Source organism: Marmota flaviventris, chromosome 15, assembly GCF_047511675.1.
Source record: "Marmota flaviventris isolate mMarFla1 chromosome 15, mMarFla1.hap1, whole genome shotgun sequence".
Classification (NCBI taxonomy): domain Eukaryota; kingdom Metazoa; phylum Chordata; class Mammalia; order Rodentia; family Sciuridae; genus Marmota; species Marmota flaviventris.
This window is the reverse complement of record NC_092512.1, coordinates 9,138,096-9,160,347: the sequence shown is the minus strand read 5'-3', so window position 1 is coordinate 9,160,347 and position 22,252 is coordinate 9,138,096. Positions and strand designations below refer to the sequence as shown.

The window sequence follows — 22,252 nt, the reverse complement described above, 5'->3', positions numbered from 1 at the left end:
CACATCTCTCATGGGGTGCTGAGTGCTGTGTGAGTTCCATGGTTCTTAAGAGAACAGGGGGCGTGGACAGCACATGCCATGGTAAGATCAGGGCCTTGGCATCTCGCTGTCCTGGTGACTCTTCAAGGACTCTTCCATCCTCTACATTGTGCATCTTTGGGCATTTGTTGCGAGGGTGTCCTGGGTCAATGGCTCAGCTGGTTTCTGAGGATAGCAGGACTGTGGAGAGGGACAGGGATGAAGCCATGAGTTGAGGCCCAAGGGCAGGGAGAGGCAGGCGCCCTTCCACAGTAGCCAGCAAGCCAGGGCTGAGGCCTAGCGTCTTCCCTGGGGTCCCGGCCTGACTCAGAGGAGATGCACAAGGCAAGGAGAGGTGGCGGCAGCTTCCTGGCCCAGTCGGGGTGCATCTCTCTCCCAGCACCTCCCTGTTCTCGCTCCTGGAAGCTCCCCAAACCCACTCTCTAGGGGTTCCTGTGGAAGTTCTGTTTCGTAGGCACAGTTTACTACGTCATTGCCACTGGTGAAGGAATGGCCCCTCTCCAGTCCTCTCCTCTTCACAGAAGTCTGGGAGGGCTGAAAGTTGAGCCCTCTGATCCTGCCTCAGCCTTGGTGGGCACTACCCCATCCTGAAGCTCTTTAGCCCCATCCCATGGTCGCGGGTCAGCTCATTAGTGTGCACTTTACACTCCAGAGAGCCTAAGGGCCCTAGGAGCTCTTATTTCAGGAACCAGAGACTAAAATAAGATATTGTAACAAAAGATGCTTCTGTCGCCCTATCATTGAGGAAATGACAGGGTTTTGGAGCTCTGTGCCAAGAGCTAAGCTGAAGAACAGCTCTATTTCCTGTTATGTTACAATATCATAAGTGCACACCACCGTCCCTGCTGTGAACACCCTGGCTGACTGCAGACTGTCAGCTCACTGCTGCGGAGAGCAGAGCAGGGAAGCCGCTGCCCAAGTGGCTCAGGGCGCCCTTAGGGCTGCAGAGCCCAGAGAGGTCATGTTCATCTGTTCAGCAGGTCAACTAGCTGAGCAGCTTTCGACCCAGGAGGTGCCCAAGGGAGAGTCCTCTGGGAGTTTCATCCTCCCAGCGACTGCTCTAGAGATGTTTTCAGTTCCAATTCCTGGACACCTTCAGCATGTGCAATAATTGAATTCACTTCCGACACTAAGAACCCTCAGGGCTTGGGAGGGGAGCTGAGGAACCCTCAGGGCTCGCCCTGCACTGGACCCCGCAGGGGCTGTGCAGCTGACTGCCTTTCCTCACTGATGTGGGAGGAAAAGGGTGAGCAACTGCAGCAGACTGGGGGCCAGTGCTCTGCACAGCGGCTCCCCAGCTCCGGGCCGCGGCTCCCTCGCCTGCCCCATCTCGCAGCAGTAGACGTGGAGGCTCCGGTTTTCCATCAGCCTTGTGCACGGGTTTCCTTTACAAACAGAGCTTGCTTTGAATCTTAAGATAGATTTCTAGAAGCCAAATTGCTGGCCATCTGAGTGCCCTCACCTCAATATAGATAGTCAGATTGCTCCCTGAAGAGCACACTCTCAAGATTCTTATCCTGAGAATCTCTTCCAGGAAGTACAGTCATTTAGACAAACAAGTGACAGCAAGGCAGAGTGACAAGCAGGGAGCTGCTGGCAGGGTGTAGTGCAGTGGGGAGGAAGTGGGTAGTAGTAGTGTTCTGTGTGGATGTGGATGGCGTGAGCCTTGGGTCAGTGGTCCTCAAAGGGTGTCCCTGGACCACAGCACAGCATCACCTGGAATCTGCCAGAAACGTCACAGCTAAGCCCTAGCCACTGCAGGATCAGAAACTCTGGGTGGGGCCCTGCAGGAGTTATCAAGCCCTCCTGGTGACTCTGATGCCTGCTGAAGTCTGAGAACCAAAGCCTTGGCATGACGGTGGCGGGTCCTTCCAGCAAGTGGAGCCAGATGGGGAAAGACAGTGCGAGGGAAGGCGTGGAGCCTGAGGTGCTGGCATATCTGCCTTAGGCAGCTAGAGCAGAATGCACAGGCTGCACCACTTATGAGGAAAATAGGCCTATTTCCCACAGTTCTGGAGGCTGGGAAATCCAGTGTGAAAAGGGCCTTCTTGCCGTACCTTTACATGGTGGAGGGCTGGTGAGGGAGAGAGAGCAAGAGAGAGCAAGAGAGAGCAAGAGGACGCGAGGGAGAGAGCCTGCTTTTGTAACAGAGCCACTCCTGAGATACCAGACCCGCTCCCCCTGCAGTGGCACCCAGCTATTCTTGTGGGTGGAGCCCTTGAGATCGTCCCTTAGGGTCTCACCTCCCAAGGTGGTCACAGTGGCAACTGAATTTCAACATGAGTTTTGAAAGGGACATTCAAACCACAGCCCTTTTATCTGAACGCAGCTGACTGAAGTAGAGCAGGCAGGAGACACTGATATGATATGAAGGGCTCTGAACCACGGAGGCAGACTTAGACCAGGGACCATGACAACAGTGTGCATTGTGGAAGGCTAATATGATAAAGGAACAGTAGCCAGCATCTATTGAGCACTTACTGTATGCCAAAACTGCATATATCAACTTCTGGCAATCTCACAACCCTGAGATTGGTACTGTTAACCCCCCTTTTATAGACAAGGAAACTGAGGACAGAGAGGGTAAGTAATTTTCTCAAAATCTCACAGTGGGAAAGTGTCCAAGCCCATCTTGCTGTGGGCGGCTAGCTCTGGAGTCCTTGCTCTTGACAGCTGCTCATGCCTCACAGTAGTCCCCGTGAGTGCCAGGAGATCCCGTGTCAGTCTTGGTTTGGGCCATTGGAAGATAAAAGTATGGTGAGGCCTTGATGAGCTGGATTTGTTCAGGAAGGAAGGAGGAAGGGGAGGAAGATACCAGGCCTTACAAACCACCCCTGGGTTCGAGGGGCTTCTCATTTGATTCTCACTTCCTCCTCCTCTTAGCAATGCTAGCACTCATCACTCTGTACTGCTGCTCCATGGTATGTCAAGTTCAGACCCAGGTGTCCCCATGCCAGGCTCCCTGCCATGAACAGTTGCTGCTATTGCCCTCCTGTGCCTGGAAGTGCCGCACATCTCCTGCGGTCTCTCAGCACCCCTCAGGCAGGCGGTCTGTGTGGAAACAGGCCTGACCCGCTGCTGTGCCTCGCCCTGGCTCAGTCAGTAGGTGACGGGGGCAGGCATTGGTGTGGGCTGCCACATGTCCCTAGCTCCCTGCTCTCTGGGATGTGGCAGGCCTGATTATGCAGAGGTAACAAAGAGCCCCGAGTCCCAGGGCTTAGAGCAGCAGGGCTGGGGCTCCGCTCCGGGCCCTCCCTCAAGGCCCAGGAGGTGCAGGTTGGCGCAGCCTGTCAGCAGAGTCCAGTTTCCCCACCGCTGCCCTGGAGCTCTGCCAAGGTATTCAGAGCTCATGACTCCGGGGGGTTGGGGGATGAGCTAAAGGCTGCCCTTTTCTTCTTTTCAGATGCTTACAGCGATGCCCCCAGTTTCTGTCCTTCCGTTGTCCTGCCTCCCCTCACAGGAAGAGGTAAGTTCATTGTCTTCCCGCCCTTCCTTAGGAGAGCACCATCTCCTCTTCTTTTTCCTCCTTGCTTTGATTTTGCTTATAGTTTAGCTGGCAGCAGACTTCCCCCTGAACTCTGTATCCTGTGGGTTACACACTTGCGTGGGTAGGACACATGTCAGCAACATGCCCACCCCACGATGAGGAAACCGTGTTACTCAAGTTCTTCCTGGAATACAGCGAATTGGGTCAGAGGAGCACTAGAGCCCAGCCCCCCAGTGTCTGTTCTGGGTTGCTTCACCTCACCAGTGATGACCAGACCCGCACCATGCGGGCAATGTCAGGAAGAATGTGTTGGTGCCAAAAAGTAGAAGAAGCTAGCTCCTTATTAGCTGGACTCACAGTGACTGGGGACAGTGAAGGTGATGTGAGGATGAAGCACTGGCTCCTTGCCTAGGAGCCCAGGAGCCCAGGAGCCCAGGGGCCCAGGGGCCCAGGGGCTCAGGAGCTCACCTAGGCTGAGGCTGCAGTTCCTGCTGCATGTTGGTTGTCTGGGACCCAGTCCATCCCCACGGCATGCTCTGAGTGGCCACGAGGTGGCAGGAGGTACAGGGAAGGAAGAGCTGGGAGGGTCCCTTCTTCTGACCCAGCTGGGGGCTGCAGGCCCATGTGGCCTTGCCACAGGGTTCCCTCCTCTTCTTCCCTCTGTCAGGAAATTAGAGGTTCAGCCTGGGCTCCAGGCACGGCTCAGCCAGGAGGCCACATGATGCTAATTCCTGGCCTGTGACATGATGTCTGAGGGGTCCTGGACACCTGTTATTATGGCCTTGCTGAAGAGCTGAACATAGCTCATGTAGGATGGAGTCATTTAATGCCAAGGCTATGGTTAAAGTATCCAATGTCCTCCACCTAAGTGGTCGGTTGGCTTCACACAGTGAAAATAGCTAATGTTGGGATCGTCTCCATGAGGTGCGTGTGTGACCTCTTTCCTGGGCATCTCTGCAGAATGGCCGTGCTGAGCACTTACACTCCCAAGCAGGCACTAGCCTCTGGGAATACAGCAACGCTGTGTGTCGTCAGCCTGCTGTGGAGAGCAGAGGTGGGGCTCACAGAGATGTCAGGACACCAAAGCCTATCTGGTGACACATGTCTGAGCCAGACTTAATGTACACACTCAATTGAAATAATCAAAATGCCCCAAAAGACTTATGGTTAAAAATCAAAACAAACCACCACTTCACCTCTACCTCCAGCCACTGCCATGGCAGGAGCCACCACTATCAGCTGTTCCCCAGCTTCTTTTCTCACCCTGGCCTCCACATATCTGCCCTGTGTGCCGCCTCGCCTCCGTCCCTTGCTCTGTCAATCCGAGAAGTGGCTGCTGTGCTCTGCTTTGACAAACTGAGTTTAGCTCTCTCTCTTCTTCATCCTCAAAATGTGGCAACGTCAAGATGTGGATGGAATCAGGCAAACGTTTAGCCAATGTGGCCACTAGTGTGGTTCCCTGCAGAGCCCAGGAGTGTAGTGCAGCCCACTGTCGTCACTGCGCCCCAGGCCCGGGGTTTTCGGGTCTCCTCCTGTCTTAGCCCAGGCTTCCTGTCTTCCATGGCCCTGGGTGTCCTGGGCATCCTGAGTCCCGTGAAGCCACGGTGCAGCTTAGTGCCCCCCTGGCAGCCCCGAGAGGCCCTGCTCTTTCCTCTGCTGCTCTGCTCACAGGGCATCGTCGCCCACGTTCATCTAAGATGGTGTTGGAATCTCTTAGTGCTCTCCACTCACTGTCCCTCCCTCCTTCTCTCTTTTCTTTTCCTTTCTTCCCCCCCCCTCTTTCCTGCCTTCCTTCCTCCCTCCCCTCCTTCTTTCATTATCTTTATGAGTTCAGACTTTTTTTTTCCTTTTCTTAATTTTGCACAGGTTTGTGGGAAACCAGTAGGTAAGCATGTTGTGTCTGATAAAAAGTCATCGTGTATTTTTAAGACTTTCAAATGTCTCATGGAGACTCAGTTTGTCCTCAGCACTGAGCTATTTGTTTAATTGTCAACAAACCTCAGGAGCAGGGTTCTGTTATGCTTGTTTGTTATAGAAAATTCAAACAATATAGAAATGTCGAAGGCAAACCAGAGAGTCACTTAGAAGCTACTCTGCGTCAGCTCCTATGCTGGGCTTCTTACCGGCCCATCTGAGGCTGCTCTGTTCGTCTGTCCTGGTTGTAGTCCACCTGGTGTGTTGTGTAGTTTGTTGGTTTCCCCTGGTGTTTCCAAATGGCCAGCTGTCCCTCTCACCATGCGTCCTGCATGTTGTATGCACATGCACTCACTCATCCATGTTCCACGCTCTGCTTGCATGACGCCACAGTCCAGCCAGGGGCTCACAGGGAAGGGCAGCACAGAGGCGACAGCCACAGCTGCCTGTTAGTTCCCCCAGGTCACTAACCCAGGCCCTGGTTGTTGGACCTTGGATTGTTTCTGACTCTGTACATTATGAGAACCCCACCATGAGGGAGTCACTTGGTACCTGAAGCCCCGTTCTGAGGCCTGATTATTTCATGGGCAGGTTCTTCAAAGCAGAATTCTGGGATTTGAGAAATTGATATGTTAAGACTCAAGATTTATATTACCAAATGGGTCTCCAGAATTGTTCCTAGGTGCTCCTTAGCCGCAGTGAGGCACATATTTGCCATCTTAAATATGCAGAGTTGGTTTCCCAACTCTCTTACATATATAAATGTCAAATATTCTTGATGAAAAACAAATAAACTAAAGCATAAACATCTTTAGGTAATTGTATAATGCTTCACTGTTTTTGCTAAGTGTTTGCGTTGCTGAGACTTGGAGTCCCCCAAAAAAGGAAAAAAGAGGGTGGGTTGTAGAACATGGCCCTTCACACAGCCTGGGGACCGAGTAGGTGTCTCCCAGCAAGAGCCAGATGACGTGGTCATTTTAAATGTGCCCTTAAAGTGTGACTAAAAAGCAGGGGAGGTACTGAGGCAGCTCAGTCTGTGCTGAGTTCCCAAGTGGGGGCAAGACTCTGAGCCTGTGCCTCTGTGGTGGGGCCCAGGGAGGGTAAATTGGTCTGTGAGTGTGTGTTCTGACCCAGAATGTGTGTGCAGGCATGTGTGCACAGTGTGTGAGGAGAATACTCACCTTTATACATGTTCCATTCGGAAGAAATGAAATATTTGTGAAATACCGAACATTTATAAATTATTTAATGCTCACGAGAAAGTTAGGTGGTGGCATGTGTGATTTTAGAATAAGGGGTTGAATGAGCTGGGATTTGAACCCACGCCCATCTGGCTGCCAGTTAGATAAAATAACTTGGTTGAGTTCCTAGAACAGATGGCCTCCAGGGTCTAGTCTCTTGGTCTCCTTTCTCTTTTGCCTGCATGTGTGTGTGAGCTGCCCATTCAAAGTCCACTTGGAGAAAAAGATTCTGCTGCTCTAGTTGGTTGGTGGGACAGTGGGAAGATACAGGTGGCTTCTGAAGTCTGGCGGGCCTTTCTCCACAAATGCCACCTGGTGAGACCGACTCTAAGCCCTTCATTTCTGTTGCTCTAGAGAAGGCTGCTACCACCTTAGCTGATTTGAAGACAGCAGGAATTTGCCAGATGGGTGAGCTTCAGAAAGTCTTTCCAGAAAGAAGAGTTTGTCTGTGCAATAGTCCAAAGCAGGAAACAGCAAGAAGCATCCAGGCATTGGGAACAGCTCAGCACGACTGGCATAGGGGGGCCTGGGGTGGGAGAGAAGACGAGCTGGGCATGGGGCCATAGGTGTGCCCTCAGCCTGGGCCTGCAGCTAGAGCTCGGTAAGACCGGGGTAGGTGAGGGGATAGAAGAGTGATCGTGCACAGGCACAGGTAGTGAGAGGGAGGATGACCACCTTTAGCTCATGGCAGCCTCTCTTCTGAGAATGGATTCTGTATTTCCCATTTCATTCCAGAAAAGGCACCATGCTGGGCCGGGGTCTTTATCACCAGGGCAGGACCTCCCAGTCCTGTCAGGAGAAAGGCTCAGGAGGAACCGCTGCAAGGCCGTGAGTCCTGCGCACCCTGGGTGGCTCCAGGCTGCATGAGAAACCCACTCCCCTTTGCCTTAGCTGTAGACAGGCAGGAAAGTGCTGCAGGTGAGGCTGAGTGAGCTCTGCCCTCAAGGAGGGGCGTGCGCTTGTCAGACGGCCAAAGGAGAAAGGATGAAGTCCTGGGAGGAGGCTGTGCCTGAACTTGGTGCAGGGACATACAGAGTTCTGGATCACAAGGCCAGCAGGGACAGGAGTGGGCAGACGGGGATTTGAACCCACGCACATCTGGGGCCAGAAAATAAGGCACTTGGGGAACCATGAGTCACTGAAGGCCTTAAGCAGTTGAGCAATGAGCTTCCAGGCAATTCAGAGCTTCCCCATTGGGCTGCGAGGAGGATGCACTTGTGGATGGTCTGGCGAGGTCCTGAGAAAATGGGGACAGTGGCATGTGGCGTATCATTTTAGTTTCTTCAGGCAAAATTGTATGTTTTTAAACATGTGTACTTATCATTTTCTTCTTAAGAAATGCTCATTTTGTCTTAAAATACCCACAATGACTCCAAAGACAGTGCTCGGGGTCAACATGAGTGTCTTCCCCAACGTGGGTGGTGCCCTGGGATGCCTGGCCCTGCCCTCCCTGCCCATGCTGGCTCTTCCAGGGCATAACCCCAGGACAAGTGACATGCTACTTCCACCCACTATTTTAGTACTTCTCTTAGAGGAGCCACTGTAGTAAACTCAGTATTTGGATTAAAATCCAGAGAAAACAGGACATGAGATTTTAGCATTGTGTCGTTCACATTCCTAGCAGCTCACTTGGGGAACATCAGGATGCCCCTTGGCCAGTACCTTGATACTGAGCTCCAAACTGCAGTGGGGCTGCCAGCCCAGTGAGCTGGGCAGAGGCTGCAGCTGAGGTGTGCCAGGCAGGAGAGGATAGGAGAGAAGTGCCCTTGAAAGTGGCCCTGCGGGACTTACCAACACCTCTCTCCACTCACATCCTGGGGCTCAGTGACAGGGACAAGGGCTGAATTTGGATAGATGGAAAGGGCAGTGGCTGCAGGAATGGCCTTTGGGGCCCACGCAGTGGGTGGCAGGGAGCCAACCCAGCCTACTCTGCCTCCTGTGCATCGGGCTGTGCCAGGGGCGGACGGAAGCCACTCAGTCTTTCCTGCCAGTGTTTCTCATTAAACTGGAGCGGGAATCATGGGACCTAAAAAATGTCAGCACTGGCGGGAAGCATGCACATCGCCTACCTGGGGAGGCAATAGACGCCTTGGCGCAGCTGGGGACTGTGAAACTGTATGTCCCGGGCCAGCTTTCCCAGGCTGTCACTGCCTCTGTCAAAGGAGAACGAGGGGACAAAACAGGAAGGGTCATCGGGATGGTGGGCTGATGTGGAGCAGTAGTGAAGTGCAGGGCTCATCCCAGATCTGATGGAGAGTCCCCCAGTCCAAGCCTGTCCCTTTACAGGGGAGGACGCTGAGAGCACAATCCTCCCAAGCTGGCGCAGAGCTATGGAATTATATGTATCCAAATTCCTAGTCACCAGGCCACGTGCCAAGTTGTCTAGATCTTACTCCTCACCCCGCCCTCTGAAGTCGGCATGACTGGGTGCATTTTACAGATTCGGAAGCTGGGATTTGGGGGGGGCCCAAGTAGCTCATGGCAGAGCTGCGATTCAAACCTAATCTGCATGCAGACCCAGAGTCTCTCCACTGAGGACGGTGACCGTCACTGCTTAGGTCCCCAGCGGTCAGACCCTGGGAGGGAGTTTAGCATGTAGGTTGATTTTCTAGGGGATTCTCTCAGCAGGGGTTGAGGGGCAAAGGGAGACCTAGCCTGGGCAGAGGAAGTCCATCTCCAATGCCACCTCAGTGGAGGCCCCAGTGACCCATAGGGGATGGCAAAGCAGGGATGTCATCAAAATACTTATGTCTTCTTGTTGGTCACTCATTGATATGGGCCACCCTGAGAAGGCTGGCCTTGAGCAGAGGCAGTCCCTGAAGAGGTGACAGTGGTAAAGCCCTGGAATCCTGACGGGGTGTGGAGGAACACCCCGCTTCCTCCCTGGTGGTCTGGCTTCTTATAGTCAAGTCTGGAGCACATGCAAGGGTGGACTGGGCTCTTGAACACTGTGCAGGCTCTACTACACCAGCCTAGGTCCACGGTCCCCACCTGCCAGAGCCATCAGGTGGCACAGCAAAGCCGCACAAAATAAATCCTGATTCTTTTCATTCTCGGGCTAAAATGTCTAGGTGAGCAGGCACTGACTCTGAAATGGTTGAATATTTTGTAAAAGGTTTAAATTTCCTTTCCAATCATGCTATTGCATGTGTATATGCGCACACACCTGTGTCAATCCTGTAGAAGGAGCTCCTTGTGCAGACCCTGCCACTGTTTCATGGCACTGGTTGCCCAGGGATTGGTTTCGTTTCCCAGAGGCCAGCAAAGCAGGGCTGGCTGGCACACCGTTTCTCCCTTCCGTTGCGAGTGCTGGGAGAATCATCCATCTAGCAGTTGCCATGCTCTGTGTGTGTCACCTCCACTCCCCAGCCAGAGAGTGCAGCCAAGAGCAGCTTCTGCCACAGCACCACACTGCCTGGGTGACTGGAATTGCTAGACTTGGCAGGGCTGGGCATGCCACACATCTGGCAGCCCCTACCTCCTCTCTGCCTCTTTGACATCTGGAGACTGAGAAGGGGACAGAAACAGTTGGCATGCTGGGGTGGCAGCTATGGCAGGTCTAAGGAAAATGGAAAATGTGAGGAGGCTGATCCCAGCCAAGAGCTCCGCCCCTCCACAGGTTTTGAGGCAGCTGGGAGACACTGGGTTGGGGACACAGTGACGCTTTCGTCTCATGGCGACCTTCCCTTTCATCCATCCACTCACTCATTTAATACACATTTCAGGGATGTCTGCTGCATCAGGCACCAGGTGCTGGGTCCATGGCAGTGAGCACAAGCAGGTCCCTGCTCCTCTGCCGGAGCCCAGGTCACCTCCTGAAGAGCCCTCTGACCATCTCCTCTAAGGCAGCTCCTCCAGCCCTCCCTGACCTCAGGCACTGTGGCTGTGGAATCCCTGTCTGTCCACTGTGCAGTGCTTACCCTCTGCAGGGGAAGGAGGGCAGGGACCTGGCTCTGGCTCACTGCTGTTTTGCCAGCTCCTGTGGGAGTCGGGGTCAGTAGATATTGACTGAGGGAATGCATGGCTTCCCCTTCCCCACTGAGGAATCTGCTGAGTTCCAAGACCTCTTGGAGGGACTGAATTGACTTACCCAGAAAGCATCACCTCCTCTCCCCAGGTGTGAAATGCAGGAGGTGAGAGGAGCCCCAGAGGACGGACTGAGGGTTTCAGGAGGCATGGGGTGTCTGGCACTGTGGGAGGTAGGGAAGGCACTGGGCGTGCTCTGTGATGGAGTGAGAAGAGGTGATGAGTACCCACCAGTGGCACATCCAAGGTATCCAAGGGTCCCCTGCCATGGAGGGATTGCCTTAAATACCCTGTGAGTTCCCTTGAGGTTTTCTATAAATCTGTGGATAAACTCAGTTGTTCTTTGGGCTGTGGGACTTTCTCTTGTCTTCAGGACAGCTTGCCCACAGGAAGGTGAAGGGGCTGGGCAGGAGCAGAAGCAAGGGGTGTGGAGACTTTGGCAGTGGCTGATGTCAGTTCAATTCTGTTTCTAGTCTTGCTTTGTGTGACCTAGGGAGTTACCTCACTGCTCTGAGCCCCAGTTCCTTTAACGTGACCCCGATCCCTGGCTGAGATTTGGGTGGAGCCATGTATGTGAAATGCTGCTTCTATGACACAGTGACTGGGGACGTACTTGGCACAGAGTGTGAAGGCGCAGCCTCAAGCAGGCTGTGGGTTCGAGCCAGCTGCATGAGCCACCTGATGCTCTGGGCAGCCAGGTGAGGCTCAGGTGTTTGTGCAGATTGAGTTGGCTCTCCACATGCCCTTGAGTCAGAATTTCTGCAGTTTGCCCAGTTCCCCAGGATCACACAATGTGACCCCAAGAAGAGGAATTAAGATGCTCATGGGAACCCTAGTTCTTGTGACACCTCCAGGTAGCCTTCTGGGGGACTGTTGGGAGAGTCCCATGAAAGAAGCCAAATTTCTTAAAGAAAAATCAGATTCCATCTGAGTGTATGAATGCCACTAGGCATTTCTTGAGGGACTTAGTGTATTCCACAAATTGCCAGAATAGGCATAGATCCAAGTCTGGCTTCGTGTGTATGGTTTTCTCTCAGTTACAACTTTCCCTAGAACTGCCTTTGAGGTTGGCAGCATTGAAGTTGGTGACTCACCCACAAGCTCATAACCCTGACAGATGAGGGCCACTGCAGATGTCTCTGGAAACTTCTGCCTACAATGGGCAGGCCACTGAAAAGAAAAGGCTCGCGAGACTGTGGCCAAATCACAGGCAGAAGGAGGTGCTGCAGCAGAGTGAGGACTGGGAAGGGCAGTTGGTCAAGTCCCTGAGATCTCAGCCACGTTGTGAGGCACCTCCAAGCCACAGTCCTGTCCCCTGCAGGACAGCAGAATCATCAAACATGCATTGAAGAGTCATGAATCCTCTATGTAAGTGAAAGTGTTTTATAAATTGCAATATGCCACATGAAAGTGACACATTCAAAATCAACAGGCCTGTTTCCCATGTGACTTCTTCATCAGCTAATTAATTTATGCAATAATTACCAAGGTCTGTGGTATGCAAATAACAGTAGTATTAATCTTTATAGAGATGGGAAAATAATTAGCTTCCCACTCCTCCTTTATTAATTAAAGAACTTCTTTAATCACATCATTCAATACATATTCATGGATCAGGGCATTTTGTGAAAAATAGTGATGCTTAGTCCTGTTTAGCACATAGTGGAGACTTAATAAACGTTGGCTGCACCTGGTTTCTACTTCTGTTGGTGATGTTCCTTCACATGCTGTCATGTTGGTCTTGGAGGAGAAGTCCTTGACCTCAGGGAGCTCCTGATTTCACAGGGATAAAGTCCAGCAGTGGGAGGGTAGGTGCATTTTGGGTCTTAGATAAGAACTATCTGAGTGGGCAGGGGGCCTTGGAGGGATTCCAGAACAGGTTGCCTCTGAGTTGGGTTTTGAAGATGATCTGAGCGGATCGATCCTGTAAATAAACCAGTTTTACTCTGTATGTGAACAGTGCTGTTCACACTTGCAGTGGAAAGGTCAGACAACAGTGTCACAACAGGCCCCTTGTGAGCATGTGGGGCAGCGGGTGGAATAATGGTGGTGATGTTGGAGAGGGAGAGGGAGGCGAGGGGGCTCCCAGAGCATGAAGCTTCTTGGGCACTGTTAGGTTTGGATGTGGGGTGTCCATAAGCTCCTGTAATGCAGGAGTGCTTGGAGGGGAAGTGACTGGGTGGTGAGAGCTGTGACCTATGCAGTCCATCTAGTTCGAATGGACTAACTGGGTGGTAACTGTAGGCAGGTGGAGCGTGGCTGGAGGAGGAGGGCCACTGGGGCGTGCCCTGGAAGGACACTTCTTCCCTGCCCCCGCCACTCTGTCTCTGCTTCCTGACTGCCGTGTTCTGACCTGCTTCCTCCACTGCACCCTTTTACCATGATGCTGGGCCTCACCTCAGGCCCAGAGCCATGGACTGGGGCCAGAGCTGACCGTGGACTGACCCCAGAAACCTAAGCCAAAATAAACCGTTCCTTCTCCATTCCTGTTAGGTCTTTTGGACACCGCAATGAAAAGCTGACTAACACACGCACTAGGGTTTTATTTTGGTAGAAACTCCCATGGGACATGTTTACCTCAGGGAGAATCTGAAATTGAGACTTGACAGGATATTTCTTCTGAGCATGAAAGTAAGACTAAGAGTCCAGCCTTCAACATGCTCATTTGGGGTGCCTGCAGAGCAGCTGTGTGGGGTGTCCAGTAAGCACTGAGGAGATACTCGAGGAGCTTGGCCACAGGGCCTGGCCTGGCTGTGTTTGACACTGGTGTTTGACTCATGGAGCTAGTGAGATCACCCATGGAGAAGTTGTCTGAGGTAAATAGTAAAGCCAAGGCCAGAGCCCCAAGGAATAGCAGTATTTAAGGGACCAGCAGAGGAGGGGAAGCCAGGGGAATGAGAGGAGTACCAGTGGCCTATGGCGTCACAGAAACCCGGCAAAGAGGCAAGGCAGGAACTGCAAGGAAGATGGGTTAGTCATAAGCAGCCCTCTGCAGATTTGGAGGATGATGAAGGAGAAACTGAATTGGAGTCACATTTTGAGGAAGTGGGAGCTGCAGACTTTCCCCAAGAATCTTGGCCCTGAAGAGAAATCGAGAACAAAATCGATAGCTAAAAGAAATTGTAGAATGTTGTTTGATCACCATGTGTAGGCCACGAGCCACCCATGGCAGTGTATTAAAAGCTGTGTTCCCCTCAATGCATCCCAGATGTCACCTATATTTTCAGAGAAATGGGTCACCTGGAACCCAATCCCTAAGTAAAATGACCCTGGGTTAAAGTCTTGTTTTTATGCCGGAGGAACTCTGGATATGTTTTATGCAAAGAGTAAGAGGATGTCAGGGCAGAGGACAGAATGAGAATACCGGAGGGCTGGGGTGGGGCTGGATTGGGGACTGACTGACAGGTGAAGGCCCAACTCTCAGAGCTCAGAAGGAGGCGAGGGGAGGGGTACGGGCCTGAGTATTCTTCTAGGGAGGAACCTGCTAGTAAGGCCAGAGCCACTGCATATGTCAGGAGTTGCTCTCTGGAGAAATGCAAGCCGGCGGACAGTGTCCTGTTTTCACCTTTTCCTGATCACAAAATTAACAAGGGTGCCTTTCCCCCCCTTTCTATTATTGAAGGAAAATCTGTTTTTTCTAAGTGCTAACTAGGGCAGAAATAGCTCAGTACGACTTCCATGAGGTTCTTGGTTGAAAGAGGGTCTCTGGTAGAAAGCAGGATGTGTGAGTGGGCGTGGTTGGACCTGCCCAGTGAAAGGCTGGACCTTGCTGGCTCTGCCTTCCAGGGAATGTGTAGTGACCCTTGTGGCCAGAGAGGCCCAAGCCTCATGGAGTCTGTTCTGTTTCACTTACCCCTTGGGGACATGGAGATTTGTTGGGGCCTGAAAGGCTCATCCTGCCTGAATGGCTTCACAACTTTCCTGGTAAACCAAGTGCTCTCATACAGACTGTAGTCCCAGCCACTCGGGAGGCTGAGGCAGGTGAATCGCTGGAGCCTGGGAGTTTGAGAACAGCCTGGCAATCCTGTGTCTTTAAAAAACAAAAATAGAAAGTACAAAAAGCTTTGCTATTGACCTCAGCCCGCCTGCTGGGCACAGAGCAGCCCTTTAGCAGTCCCTGATGCTTCCCCAGTTTCAGGGCCAGTGCTGGGTGCTGAAGAGCACATGTTTTGTGGGTGGAGTTTACTTAAAAATCAGACATTTCTTCCTTTACTTGATGTCGGAGAAGGAAGGAAGGAAGGGAGAGAGGGAGGGAGGGAGGAAGGGAGGGAGGGAGGGAGGGAAAATGACATTGCAATCTATAAGCTATTTTTAGAAAGAAAAATGAAACCCAGATGTAGACAAATCAATTAAATCTGAATCCTGCTTTTCAGCCGACCACCCCTTGGTTGAGCTGGGACATGCTACTTCTTCATCTGGAGGAGTGGGCATCATGGTAGACTCTGCGTCCTGAGCCTGCGAGCTGGGGCTCAGCCTTAACTAGTGCTGCCAGTAATTGGCTCCTCAATACTGGCACCCCAAATGGCTAAGTGAATGGTGTTTTATTGGAAGTTCTGATTTCCTGTTTGCAAATCATGGCCAGTAGCATGGCCTGAATTGTGGGCCATGAATGGCTGGGCCAGAAGGGCGTTTTCTGCCTGAAGGGCTTCAAAGCTTTGCTGTTAACCCAAGTGCTGAGACGCAGCCTGTAGTTCTGACCACTCGGGAGGCTGAGGTGGAGGATTGCCTGAGGCTGGAGTTGGCAATAGTGTGGTGGGTCTCCTGATAAATGGTAGATGACGTGAAATGCTGCCAAGACCCCCAGCTTGCATACATGCAATGCTTTTATACACACAGAAAACTCATTCTTGGAATGGTCAAGAGAGGCCTGTGGACTCCCAAATGCTGGAGTTCAAACACAGCAAGGGCTCAACCTAGGGCTGCTGCAGGCTGGGGCAGGGGCAGGAGGGAGGCGTGCTAGGGAATTTCTTGGGACCTGGAATAGTGACATGTGGGCTGGCTTTCACTGGGCAGATGACATTCAGTCTTCAATCACAGTGCTCTCTTCCAGGCAGCAACCTAAACATGGAGTGTGGTCAGAGCTTCCATTTTAGGGCCCTAATTGTCAACTTTGATCCCAAAACCCCCTCATAACTCTTCTCTCAAATTACAGTGTCCTCACCATCTGAAAATAGGCAACTCAGTGGGATCATGCTGCAAAAATGCCACTTGTACTGACCAGGAAAATAGCAGCATGTGGAGGAGGCCAAGGAGGAGGAGGCCCAGGGCCCCTTGCAGTTCAGCCAGGCCGCAGTGCGGAGAGATGGCTCCAGATACAAGGGTGCCCATGGCTGCAGGACCGGGTGGGGGCTTCACCTGCCTCTTGCGCAGCCCACGAGAGGTCTGCTTCTGTCATTTGGCAACTTCTCTGGATGAAGTTTATTTATTGCAAAAAAGAAAGAAGAAAAAGAAAGGTGGCATGTGCAGGACTGTATGCAGTGCCCCCAGTTGAAACTGTACCCCCCGTGGGATGGCATCAGGGAGCACCTTTCTAGGGGATGGGCTCACAATAGTGGAGCGCTCCCCATGGCCTCAGTGCCTTTCTAAAAAGGAACACAAGAGAAATTTGCTCCCCATCTGCTCCCTGCCCTATGAGGTTATAACTAAAAAGCAGCTGTCTGCCAACCAAGATGAGGGATCAAGAACCCAACCATACCAGCACCTTGACTCCAACCTTCCAGCTTTCAGAGCTGTGAGAATTTTATGCGCCTATTTGCGGCCGCTGTCTGGGAAACCCACCAGAGCAGCCTGAGTGACAGACAGGTGGGCTGGGTGGTTTTGCTGCTTTACTTAGCATTCTAACTTTAGTGTCCCCCACCCCAGTGCTGGTCGTTAACAACAGGTTTGAGCTGGAAATTACAGCTCCCCATAGAGCTGAGAGCCTGGTTCGGTTAAAGGCCAAGAACCTTTCATGCCTGGGACAGGATTCTGGAAAGGGTGCTCCAGGACAGGGAGCTCAGAGGGGTAGAAGGAGCACTGGCCTCAGTGGGGAGGCCTCTTTCCACCTGGCGTGGCCACTTTCCAGCTCCTGGTCCTTGATAAACTCACACAACCTCTCCATGCGACGAGGAGGCATTAGGGCCCTGCCTCTACTCCATGCCCAGGGTGCCGTGAGGCCACAAGTGGCAAAGGAGACACGATATGTAAACTGTGAAGGGCTGTACTAAGAGGGCGATAGTGTTCCGTAGCCTGAGGCTTACGTTTAGCAATGTTTATTAGAAGGATAAGCTACTGTGGTCTTCTGAAAAAGAGAGCAAAGGAAGAAAGGGATGGAGAGAGGAAGAAGGGGAGGAAGGAGTGAGGGGAGGAGAGAAGGAGAGATTCTCCACTGAGTTTCAGTGTCCTCACTGAGCCCTTCTCTGGAGTGTTCTAGAACCAGCACTCCTGACCACCCATGGAAGCCCCTGCTGGGAGCCAGCCGTCTGGCCTCTTCACTGCGATTGTGGACAGTATAATACATGCTAGACGCCAGCCCTTCCTCAGAGTGGAGCCTTCACCACTGCTCAGGACTAGCCCTGCTTGTAGGGACACACCGTCTGGCTCTGGCCTTGACTTTTGCCCCCAAATGAGATGAACTCCACAGACCTCTTGGCCTCTGCCCAAGCAGTGTTCTGGGTGCTGCCCCTGTGTATCCTCCCTGTGCCGTGTGCATGGCTCAGGAGCACCATGGGACAGCAGTCGAAGTGCTCAGGCTGTGAAGAGGGCGCCCCTCTTGCTGTTCAGGAGCACTGCGCCCTGGGCAGGCCTTGTAGTGTTTCTTGCCTAATTCCCTCATGGCTAAAGAAGGCTGCCTTAGCGGGTTTCCAGGAGACACTTGAGATGAGAAGGAGTTGGCATGCAGCGGGCATGGCACACAGAGCCCCGGGATCACCGGCTGTTGAGAGTGAGGGCACAGGAAGAGCCCCTGCAAGGCAGGAGAGGTCTTCAGCATTCTCCATTGGGCCCAGGGGTTCAGCCTTGGTCTATAGCGTCCCCCCGCTTTGGGCCCAGGGGTTCAGCCTTGGTCTGTAGTGTCCCCCCGTTGGGCCCAGGGGTTCAGCCTTGGTCTACATACATGGACTAGTTTGGGATGCAGACTGTTCCTGGTCTAGGGAGCCACTCTCTTGGATCAAGGCCAGTTCCTGGAAGAGGACTAGTGGAGAGTCAACCAACTGCCCAGCAAGTGAGAGTAGGCAGCACTCAGTTCTTGAAGGGAGCCCTGGGCAGCACCCAGCAGGATCCCCTCAGCCACAGGATTGGGGAGGGTAAAGTGAGGTGGGGTCTGTGGGGACCCTACACAGTGTCTCACGACAAACCCACGAGTCTGCTCTGACCTTGGCCCCGGGTCACCCTGCTGTTGCACCTGCCACTGCGTCAGAGGCTCCTGTCTTCTCCTCGTCTCTCCCACTCCCTGTGAACTGCTCATGGAAACGGCTGTGCTTCTGTTTGTTAGTCTCGGTTTTAAGTTTGTGTCCCTAGAGTTGAACACAAAGCTTGGCTCATAGGTGAAAAAAAAAAAAAAAACAACTCGTTGTAGAACACAGAATTGGATTAAGGCATAGGTGACATGGGAATGGTGGTCCTGTGGAGAGGCCCCTTGGGCCACCTCTGGGGACACTGGGCCACCCTCCACTCTCTCCACATGCACCAGTGGCAGCTGTTGCTTGCTTTCTCTTCTAGTCACACTGGACTCGTGGCAGTCCCTGGCCCTCTCTTCAGTAGCTCTGGACCCATCCATCCGGGACTTTGATGTCGCCCACATCAGCACTGCTGCCACCAGTGACTTTGCAGCTGCCCGAGACTTCTGTTTGTTGGGTAAGGAGAGTCTGTCCCCCTGTGGGCCTGGGCGGGACCTGCCCAGGTGCTGCTCAAGACTCTGGTGTCAGAAACACGAGTGAGGCTTCAGGAGATGGGGAGCACTGGGCAGGGAAGACCTGACAGGGAGGAGGAGAGCTGGGCAGTCTCTGCGTCCCCCACAGTGTAGTCCGTGCCTTGGGTCTGTAAGAGGATCTGCCCAGCAGCACAAGAGAGCCCTTGCTCCAGGGTGGAGGAAGGTCTGGAGCATCTGGGGGCTAGTCGGAGGCAGACTCCAAGCGTGGGTGCCATGACGCTCTGCAGACAGTAGGTAGGCCCTGAGGACAGGTGCTCTGGCCAGGCTCATGGGGCCAATCGAAGACCTACGGGTAAAACTTAAATTTCAAGATATATTTTTCAATGCAATTTAGAGGACTTTCTAGTAGACAAAATTATTCACAGATGCATAATTCCTTTAAAGAGTTTCTAGTCATCCCTGGTATTCAAACAAAAACTGGGTGACCTGTTCAGAATGTTCCTCAAAGACTTTTAGCTTCTAAAAGTGGCTGAAGTTGGATACCATTTATTCCCCTCCAAGATTCTGAACCCTTCTGAGATTCCACAAATTTTGTGAATCTCCCCTACAAGGTTAGAGAACAGTATGCACAAGGCCAAATTTATCTTACAGACCAGGCCACCATGCACAGATGTACCAGTGGTGTACTGCCCAATTCTGGTTGGTGCCATTCAGAAACTGGGCTCTGAATGGGGCCCATAGGACATGCATTGATTGCCTAATCAAATGAAGCAGCACTATTTCAGAGTTGTTTTTAATACTGAGTGCCACGGAGTAGTTTCAATTGTCTAGTATAATAGCTGGCTTGCATGGTGAAGGACAGTCCCTGCTGGCGTGTGGCAAGTATGTTACAGGGTGTGGAAGCATTTAGAGGGGACAGAGAGAGACAAGGAGGAAGAGGAAGGCAAGGGCTGGACCAGGAAGAGCCCTGTATATTAGGATTCCATCCCGAAGCCCACAAGGAGCCAGAGAAGTGTGCTAAGCAAAGAAATGACAAGAGCCCTTTGTGACCTAGGTGAACAATAGATGACCTACCATACTGGAAGGTCGATGGGGGTTCCCAGCACCATCTCATCCCCGCCTTCTCCAACAAATGCCTGGGGTTTGCAGGGGGTGCTCAAGGAAAGAATGATTGCGTGGTGAATAGGGGTGGGTCGGTAGTGGAAGGGAGGTTCAGGGTGGGTGGGTGGATGGACAGTGGACAGAGGAGGCCTTACGCACAGCTGCTGGTACATGATTAGATGGAAGGAGGGATGGACGGATTCAGTGTGCCCACGGCCATGCCTGGTTGCACCAGCAAAATCACACTCCTAGCCCAAGCCTCACTCTTTCTCTGCAGAATGTTCCCGTCACCAGGCCTGCCTGGTCACCACTCTCCAGGCCCGTGCTGGGGCCGTCAGGTGCGTGTTCTACCCTGACACCCACAGCTGCACACACAGCCTGCAGGGCCAGAGCTGCCGCCTTCTGCTCCGTGAGGAGGCCACCCACATCTACCGGAAGCCTGGTGAGCCTCCCTTGGGCTTTGCAGCCATTCCCGGGAACCCGTAGAGCTAGGAAGTCACATGGTGAATTGGTGGCACTGGCTTTGTGAAGTTTAAGGGAAAGTTGGCCAAAGTTACTCTGGGGGGGGGGTGCTCATCTGGGAGGAAGGAGGGAGGGAGAGGGGGAGGGAGAACACTTAGCTTCTCATCACTTTCATTCATTTACTTTTTTGAGTATAGAAGCCATTTTTGCCTTTGGATTTTTTAGTATAATAATTAAATAAGCCATTTTTTATTTCTGTCTTGTTGTTTAATGAGCTCTTTCACATGCCTCGCTCGTCTCCTTTGGTGCTTAAACGAATCCTGCGGGTAGCAGGATGTGGGTTTTTCCCCCATCTTAGCCATCAGGAGACAATTGTCCAGGAAGATGTTATTTCTCTGATCTTTCTCAGCTAGGGATGCCAGGGCAGCGGCTTGGAGCCAGAACTCCTACAGACCCACATGGCCCACATGCCATGTCATAAACACCGGGGAGAAGGAAGCTATCCCCAGATGAGCTGAGTGTAAGACCACTCAGGGCCGGGTGGGGCTCAGAGGCAGAGTGCTCTAGATGTGCGAGGCTCTGGGTCCATCCCAAATGCCACCAAACAAAACAGCACACAGCTCCATGTGATTATAGATGAGGAGCCGGTGCTGGGGAGGCCGGGATGAGGCCAGGGAAGAGCAGCTTGCAACTCCATCTCTGAGGAAATCCCACAGCAGCTGTTGCCCAGGAAACAGGGAGCTGGGGGGCAGTCCTCCCCACGACATGTTTATTGGAGAAAACATGACCACTGACTGCAGCCCACATTTGCCATCATCTCCTGAGCAGGGGTCTCACATTTTTTCTCTGAAAGACCAGGTAGTAAATCTGTTAGACTCCATTGCTATACCTTTTTTTGACAACTATTTAACTGCCTCCGTAGCACGAAAGCAGTAAGAAACAGTATGTCAAAGTCACGGACACAACTGGGTTCCAATAAAACTTTATTGACAAAGCCAGGGAGCAGTTGTGTTTGGCCCAACCTCTGCCCTTGAGCACTGACATCCTTCACTGCTATCTGGGTGCTAGGACATCCTCCTCTCCTGACCCTCCTCTACTCAGCCTTCTGAACAAAGGGTATATTCTAGACCTGGGGAGATCTTAACCCCTCAGTCTTATCTTCCATCTCTCTGGACATTCATTTATATTTATATGGACAGTCAAACTGGATAGATTTTAATAGATTTCACCAACAGTGTAGCTGATGTGTGTGGTGGTTCTGCTGAGAAATGCCTTAACCTTGAGGTCTGAGTTCTACAGAAAACAATTAGACTGCTTCTCTATTAATTTAGCGTGACTAAAATTCCACATGAAATGCTTACTTCCTAAGGCAGCAGCACACACATATGCGCCTTCGCTGACACATGGGATTATCCTAACCCCGCCAGTCACGTGTCCTAAGTATGTGGGTATTTTGGAAAGAATCCTCCTGTTCTGCAAAAGTGTTCAAAAGAGGGAGCTGCACCTCTAACATTTTCCCCAATTTTGATTTCACTGGGCAGCCTCAAAGGGTGGATCAAATACCTCTGTCGACAGGAAAGCAGCGCATTCCCTTGACAAGCTTTAGCCTTTGTATTTTTGTATTTTTCTGGCTTTCCTCCCGACTTAGGATGGGGCCATGTTCAAGAACTGTAGCTATTTCCTGCATAGCAAAAGGAATCTCCTCTGCATTAGCACTACATCCTGAGGGCTCACCTGGGACCCTCTGATTTTACAGCTGTAACAGGAAAACCTGTGAGAAGGAACTGGGGGGGGGCTGACTTGTGATTGAGGCCAGATTCAAAAACAGAAATAGGCCTGTGGCCATTGGTACCTCTCCATAGTGGAGAGACAGGCTGGGGCCGCAGGGGGGGCCTGCCAGCATCACAGGCTGACGCAAGGCCAGAGCTTGCCCTTGTGAACCAACCCCAGCCATGCCCGTGCACACAAGTCGGGAGCTGGGTCAGGCCTTTCTTGCCCTCAGAGCCTACATTCACTATTCTTCTGTCTCTCTTCTTCTCCTTGCTGTCTCTGCTCCTTCCCTCCCTCCCTAACTCTACCCTTCCTTTATTCCTTCTGCTTATTCACCCAACCATCCACCCATAAACCCATCCA

General features: G+C 52.3%; 1 protein-coding gene across 1 annotated transcript in view; it reads left to right on the top strand.

Annotated features, from left to right (window-relative positions):
- Nucleotides 1-22,252, top strand: part of Tg (thyroglobulin) — a 213,923-nt gene that overhangs the window by 91,437 nt on the left and 100,234 nt on the right. Inside the window, exons 35-37 of the mRNA XM_027950368.3 lie at nucleotides 3,443-3,505; nucleotides 18,406-18,540; nucleotides 19,935-20,099. Of these exons, the coding sequence (XP_027806169.2) occupies nucleotides 3,443-3,505; nucleotides 18,406-18,540; nucleotides 19,935-20,099 (363 nt within the window). The remainder of the gene's footprint in view (nucleotides 1-3,442; nucleotides 3,506-18,405; nucleotides 18,541-19,934; nucleotides 20,100-22,252) is intronic.